This window comes from Terrapene carolina, unplaced genomic scaffold (genome assembly GCF_002925995.2).
Source record: "Terrapene carolina triunguis isolate 2854851 unplaced genomic scaffold, T_m_triunguis-2.0 Scaffold238, whole genome shotgun sequence".
In the NCBI taxonomy this organism is placed as follows: domain Eukaryota; kingdom Metazoa; phylum Chordata; order Testudines; family Emydidae; genus Terrapene; species Terrapene triunguis.
In genome coordinates, this window is record NW_020664589.1 from 16,974,915 (window position 1) to 16,982,614 (window position 7,700).

The following is a 7,700-nucleotide window of genomic DNA, read 5'->3' on the forward strand; positions in this document are numbered from 1 at the left end:
AGGCTCTGTTATCGCCTATTTGCACAGTCTAGCAAACACCTGCTACTATCCAGCCCACCTGTAAATGATCAAGGGAATGGAGTGTTTCTTTTTCCTCCTCCTTCCCAATTCCCTGGAGGTGGATGCGGCTAATAAGAGAAATCAACAAACCCACTTCATACTCTCTCCTTATGCTGCCCCTTCTTGAGACCTTGCCTCCACGCTACTCCTTACCCCCAGTCCCCGCCCTTGTGCTGCCTCTTCCCTGTAAGACCTCAGGCCCCCCTCCCCCGCTCGCTTCCCCTCCCCCTTGCTACCGTGGGTACAGATACGGATACAGGTAGAAGATGCTGATGCGGATCCACATTTTTGTATCCGCACAGGGCTCTAGGTATTGGAGGTGATTAATGTGGGATATTCTATCCACTTCCATACTGTGTCCCCCTCTCCCACCCATGGCACCCTCATTCTTTGTCCCTCTTCAGGGACCCCTCTCACAAAGATCTCTGTGGACCCCTTGTTTTAAGTCTCTCCTACTCTTGGGGTTGGTCAGACCTGTTCCCCCAGAGTTCATTGGAACAGGGTTTTATTCCAACTATTTCCTCATTCCCAAGGGGGCAGAGGATGGAGACCAATCCTCGACCTCAAAGAAACCTGGACACCTATATCCTTTCCCAGCACTTCAGCATGGTGACACTAGCTGTCGTCATTCCAATTAGATATGGGAGACTGGTTTGTTGCCCTTGACCTCCAGAATGTCTACTTTCATGTAGCCATCTTTCCTCCTCTCACTCCCTCCCCGCATCCCACAAACATTTTGTACGTTTTGCAATAGGCTCAGAACACTACCAGTACCAAGTGTTGCCAAACACACTTGAAACACAGTTTGCCTTGTACAAAGGAGTGCGTATTTGCCTGACAACCAGGTTGGTCAGACAAGCAGAGATAATGAAGGTATACTTACATAAAAGATAAACAAAACCATCAACCTAGCAAGTAGGGGGGAGATACCTCTTAACTGTTAATGATGGGGGTCTGAACCTCAGATAAGTAATTGAATCAACTGATTGAATACAAATTACTGTATTAAAAAATTGTTTTTAGTAAGGTCTTTTATGAAAGCCTGTGACTTACTGGTGATTAATATCATAATGCATTTTGGAAATACTATATGAGAAATTATGGATACTCACTGATCTGCTTCAAAGTCTGTGACCAAACACAGGGAGAAACTGGTTTTCTCCTGAACTCGAGGGAAGGCAGCTATCAACCTGTCTCCAATGTAAATTGAGCAGTGTGGAATCAAAATGGGGAGACTTATTTACATATGAATCAACAGGGAGGTAGAGAGTGCCCTGACAACACTGTGGCCCCGTATCCCGCTATGTGCTTACCTGATCTACCTGTGTTCCTCAAGACCTTGCTTAAACTGCAACAGGAAAGAGAGGGTTATCCTCATAACACCATTCTGGCCAACACAAGTGTGGTACTTGAACCTCCTTCACCTCTTTTTGGCAATGCCTCCCAGACTTTCTCTCACGAAGGATCTCCTGTCCCAGAACTCTGGGACCCTGATCTGTCTGAACCCCCTCCCCCCTGAATCTGAGAGCATGGTTCCTAGATGGTTCTTGAGCATGGAGCTAATATGTTAGGAGAACTGACTAGACCTTATCCAATCTAGCAGGAAACTTAGTACTCACAAAACTTACCTTCAAAACTAGAAATACTTCCATTCCTAGTGTTCTCTGATGCTTGTATAGACTGAAAAGGTGTTCTGCTCTCCAAAATCCTAGACTAACTATTGGATTTGTAGACCTGCTGTCTAGCAATGAGTACACTTGCCCATTATCACTGCCTTCCACTTTTTGAGGGCTTCTCAGTTTTTTGCCCATTCCAGTACAGCCAGATCCCTCCAGGTTTACATGACTTGTTTCCCCGGTATGGCCTCTGGCCCCCCAGTGGGAATTTTTAATTTGGTTCTCAGTGCCCTGAGGAAAACCTCCTTTGAACTGATGGATACCTGTTCTGTCCTCCACTTCTCCTTCAAAACTTCGTTCTTTATAGCCATCACTTCACCTAGACATATGAGAGAGAGCTCAGTGCTCTGATGGCAGACACATCATTTACTACCTTCTATAGAAATATGGTTATGCTGTATCACATCCTTGCTTCTTCCAAAGGTATTAATCAAGAGATCCACATACCAGGTACTCAAAGCATCATGCTTCCAGAGAGGTGGCCAGCCTACATACACTAGATGTCTGAACTGCTCTTGACTTCTACGTGGGCAGGACTAAGACCTTCTGGGCCTCTCCCAGATTATTTGTAGACTTTTTCACAGAGGAAGGGACAACCGATTTCCACGCAGACTCTTGAAATGGGTTTCGGGTTGCTTTTTAACCTGTTATGAATCCGCTGGGATGCAGCCCCTTCATGGAGTGACAGCACATTCCACTAGAGATCAGTCCACATCTGTAGCTCTCCTGAAAGATGTTCCTGTAACAGAAACTTGTAGGACTGCAATTTGGTCTTCTGTTCATGCCTTAGCCAAGCATTGTGCCATTTTACCTGCTTCCAGGGATGATGCTACCTTTGGTGATGGTCCTTTGAATTGTCTTGGACTGGTCTCCTCGTTGAGTTACTGCTGGGGAGTCTCCTATGGTGGAGCACCTATAGGGACACATACCTGAAGAAGAGGTTAGTTATCTTGCAGTAACTTTGAGTTCTTCAAGATGTTTTGTTCGTATGCAGGGCCAGCTTTTGGCCAATTCCCCAGAATTGGGCCCCGTGCCTAAGAGGGCCCCGCGCCTTAGGTGCCTTTTTAAATTTTTTTTTTTACTCACCGGGCGGCGGCACTTCGGCGGCGGGGGGTCCTTCAGTGCCGCGGAAGATCCGGAGCCGAGTGATGGACCGCCCCGTCGCCAAAGTGCCGTTGAAGACCCGGACCGCCGCCAGGTATTCGAATCTGGCCCCGCAGGTCCTAAAGCTGGCCCTGTTCATATGGGTGCTCCACTTCCCTTCCCCCTTTCTCTCAGCTGTGGAGTTCTGCTTCACACTCAAGAAGGAACTGAAGAGGCACGGACCTGCTGTCACTGTTATATGCCCTCCTTTGGAAGCACAAGGTGCTGCTAGGTGCAGTCCTGCACACAGTACTTTGCATTCTTTAGTCAAGAGCGCATGGGCACATCCTACGAAAGAGTACCCATAGGGACAAAACTACTCAAACTCAAGTTACTGCAAGGTAAGTGACCTCCCCATATCAGCCCATTGCCACATATCTTTTTTACCACTTGTATCCATTATGCTAGTTAAGAATGATCTCTTCTATCTGATACCCGCAGCCTGTTGTGCGCTGTAGTCGTGCGCCGACTCACCTGGCGGCGCCTCCTGCTGGCATCCTGGGAATTGGCTCTTTTTCCAGCCTTGGAGCGCCCTCTGCAGGCCGAAGTCTCGCCACTCACTGCTTTCGCCCTTGTGTCCCTCCTGGATCCGGTGCCCCTTTCCTCAGGGTGCTGCCCCCCAGGCAGTACCCCACTCTCTGGTTCTCCCCACCCAGGGGAACCCCCCACCCACTATCCCCACCTCACCTCAGTCGTAGGCTACCACCAGTCACCAACTAGCCCCCTCTCACTGGTGCAGACTGCAGTATAAGCCACTCATCACCGGCAAGGTTGGGTTTGGACCTGCTACCTCTACCTATAGTGGGGCTGGCCCCTGCAACCCCAGTACCTGTTTGGCCTTATACTAGGCCGCAGCCTGGGGGGTTTCCAGGCCGGAGCTCCCCGGCTCCCGTGGCCTTCCCCCAGCCCTGCTCCACTCCAGGTACCTTCTCTAGCTCCCCAGCAGCCAGGCCTGTCTCCCTCTACAGCTAGAGGAGACTGTGTGTCTGCACAGCTGAGGCTGCCTCCCCAGTCAGCCCAGCCTAAGGCTCCCAGCCCCAGCCCTTTCCAAGGGCTGGCTTTTAACCCTTTCAGACCAGGAGCAGGTGACCACCCCGCTACATGCGCATTTAAAACATGCTGGTGCCATGTCTTTTGTGGGACAGTCTGTCTGGAAAAACCCGATCTGTTGCATCACCTGTGATGTGACACTTCCATAGGAGGGTCACATCACAGGTGATGCAACAGATGAATGTCTTTCCAAACAGCCTGGGGAAACTTTCTGTCTTTTTAGCTAACAATGAGGTCAAGTGGCTTTCATATCTCATCTCTATACTTTTTCCATGTCAGCAGTGGGGTTACAAGTATCTTAACCAAATGTTGGGCACTTTTAGATATTGTATAGTCTTTCACTCTAATCTTTTCAGTACACAGTTCAATGCTCTTACCTGGCTAATTCTTAGGAAGCAGAGTAACTATTTACCCCATGCCAGACAGGATGCATTAGTGATGGCAGTGTTCCTCTTGCAGGTAAAGTTCAGTGAATTAACGGTTGACATGTTCCGAATGTTGCAAGCACTGGAAAGGGAACCAATGAACTTGGCTTCACAAATGAACAAACCTGGAATGCAGGTGAGTTTCATTTTCAGTTGAAAACTTGGCAACAGAATTCTCTGTATATAGAGCATGGCAGCTATGTTGTTATAACTCTTCTTCTGATATTTACAGAAAGGGGGTTCAAACTCTAGAGTTGGACTTGGGTAACGGTGGCTTCTCTATTATATGTGGAAGCTTCAGTAGCAAGTATTGTTTGGTTCCAACAGAAAGACTTGATCTGGTCTCTCATTTGGGTCATCCCTGTTCGTATAGTCTAGAGTAGATATTTAGGATGCATTTTGTGTTTCATCTGTAGACAAAGGGGAGAATTGCCAGTCCTTGGTTTTTGTCAGCACACTTCACAGCAGTATGTTGAGGTACAAATAAAATGGAAGCAAATGTTTGTCTTGGAAGAACAAAGTAAAAAACGCGGAGCTAGAATGAGGCTGATGTGTGCTGTTATCAGGGAGTGTCCTCGAAAATATGGTCAGGGAGCTTTTATTAAGGGATCGGGAACTAACTGAATTGGAGACTGCATTTTCTCACCTTGTTCTCTCTAAATTATAATCCAGGATAAAAGCAGGATTTGGGTGGCAAGTTAAATTGAGGGTTAAGCCTGAATACTGACTGTCAAACGGTTTCTGACCTGAACTTTGTTACTGTGGTACTCAGTAGAGAATGCTACATGGGCAGACCAATATGTTAGGGAAGCACATTGAAAATGAATAAATAGATAAATGGAAGTTTAAAGATAAAGCTATATTAGGAATATACATGGTGTGCTTTTTTGTTTTTTTTAAATAGGAGTCGACTGAGAAACCTGCTAGGCGGGAAAATCCCCATAAGTACTTGCTGTATAAACCTACCTTCAGCCAGCTATATACGTTCTTAGCAGCAGCGTTTAAGGTTTGTAAAATCAAGTGTATTTGTCAGTTGATTTAAAAAAAAAAATCTCTGGAATGGTACACTTCTCTAAAGAAAAGTAACTGAGTCAAGAAAAATCCCTTTCTTTTTTTATTTTTCCTGAAAACTAAGGCTTTACTAGCCTTTTTAAATTGTAAAGTAAATGACAAAAGGTTAATCTCCATCCTCTTCATAGGATGGAAATTTTAATGATTTATCTGGTTGTCTGTCTTAGTGGCAGATTATCTGATCTAAATATATAAGTATCTTTACTAAGAATTCTACAAAGTTACAGTGGTTAAATTCATTTCCAGTTAATATAGTTGTAGGGCCCAGTATATTTAATTGTTTGTACCAGCAGCAACCAGGGGATTTAGTTGCTAAAAACAACTTGTTTCTTTACAGAGGAAGCAGTGTCACAGCTGATGAGCCTAAAATGAAACTTCCTGACTGTGTTTGGTGTTGTGCGTGCCTGCATGCTCAGTCTCTCCCCCAGAAAGCAGGGGTCTCAGATATGTCGGTGCTCCCATGCAGGGAGTGAACGGAAAGGTGGCACATGGATGCATATGCATTGCTTGCACAGACTCGTGCAGGATTCAGCACCCTGGGTGGTTTTTTGGCAAGTTGCCCAACTGAGAAGTTTTGGGATATTATTTTTGTTGCAGGCCCTTTTTTGGGGGGGAAGGGGAAAGGGGAGCCAAGACCTCCTTCAGAATTCTGGGACAGCTGGAGAGTCTCTTCTTCCAAAGGGATCTTGGCTTAACTCTTAGATTCCACATTCCAGGAAGTCTGTGTCTCACTAGATATTAGGGAAGAGGGGATGTGGGGAAATGGTGCTCTTACAGCCTCTGAACCCGGCGTATCAATCAGATATTTAAAAAGATACAACTGAGTACCTCTGCAGCACGCATCACTGTGTGTACCCATATGGATTGCTTGATTGCCTGTTTTGTACGTTCCCTCTGAAGCACCTGGCATTGGCCACTGTTGGAAGACGGGATACTGGGCTTAGATGAACCATTGGTCTGACCCAGCATGGCTGTTCTTAACCCAAATGCCCATTGATTCAAGAAGTGTCTGTATAAGCGATTATAGATACATGCAAAGCAGCCACATAAGGCTGAAGGGCAGCCAGGGCAGAGGAGTTGCGCCTGTAAATACCAATGATTTTATCAAGCTGATACAGAATGTATGTAGCATGTTACAATTAATGTCTGAATTTTCCTCCTGCCCCTTTCCTTTGCTTGAATTTCAGGAGCTGCCTGCGAACAGTGTGCTGCTGATCTACTTGTCGGCCACTGGCGTGTTTCCCTCAGGTCGTTCGGATAGTGAAGGTACAATAAAGGAATGCTCCCTGTCATGAGCAGGGCTTGAATTTGCTTTATATTTCAGGATAAGTGGCCCACAGAGATCTCGCAAAACTCCTTTTAAAGGACAAGTCCAATTTCATATGCCCATCTACCTACCAAGACTTGCTTTCTTTTGGACACCCAGCAGCTAATTCTATGTGTTTAGCACACAATAACCTACTGACTTGAAATCTTTTCAAAGGACATGACCAAGTTTTTGAAAGATCTGAAATGTTAAAAATGTCACAAGTTTTGAAGACACGTGGCTCAATTGGCCAATCAGTGAAGAGTTACCGTAATAAAATGGTTCAACAACATCTGACTTCAGATTGGAAAGAAATGCATCAAAATAGATATTCAGGAGAATGGTGGCAAAAGGGCTGAGGGGCTCTCTGCAGAGATTGTTGTACTCCTTATACGTTTATTGATGTGACAATTCAAGCTCTTGTCATGATTTTAATAATTCCCCTCAACTCATCTTCCCCTGTTATTCAACCCAGCAGAATATTGGGATGCAGATACAGTCTAAAAATCTAAAACTGGCCAACTAGTGCAAATACAGTCAAAAGATTTGGTACTTTTGTATAACTTACTTTAAAGGAAGAAATTATTTGAAACATCCTAAATATTGTATACCCTTCATCTGTTTGAGACTTGCATTCCTTTATAAGATGCATGCTTGTTCCATCTTCCTTGCATGATTTGTGAATCTTTCAAAATGCTAAAAGGAAAAAAAAAAAATCCCTGCTAACTTTCTATAGTGGCAGTGATATTTTTTTTTTAAATTACTTTTAACATTTTACAGTGTGATGCAACCCAGACAAGTTTGGTCGTAACTATATTGTGTCCCTTGTAACCTGCATTATATCTAACTTCGCTGCATGCCTTGTTCTAACTTACTACTCTACTGTAGAGGCACCCAATCTTTGTCCTATGGAGAGCTCCATAAGCAACTTTTCAGTTCCCAGGGGCTTGCATGATGAATCAGATTGCA

General features: G+C 45.2%; 1 protein-coding gene across 2 annotated transcripts in view; it reads left to right on the forward strand.

The window, feature by feature from the left end:
* SCAI (suppressor of cancer cell invasion) overlaps nucleotides 1–7,700 on the forward strand; it is a 93,712-nt gene that overhangs the window by 69,052 nt on the left and 16,960 nt on the right. For both annotated transcript variants that reach the window (XM_026657329.2, XM_026657330.2), the window contains exons 10-12: nucleotides 4,389–4,490; nucleotides 5,259–5,360; nucleotides 6,613–6,691. In XM_026657329.2, coding sequence (XP_026513114.1) covers nucleotides 4,389–4,490; nucleotides 5,259–5,360; nucleotides 6,613–6,691 — 283 coding nt within the window. The remainder of the gene's footprint in view (nucleotides 1–4,388; nucleotides 4,491–5,258; nucleotides 5,361–6,612; nucleotides 6,692–7,700) is intronic.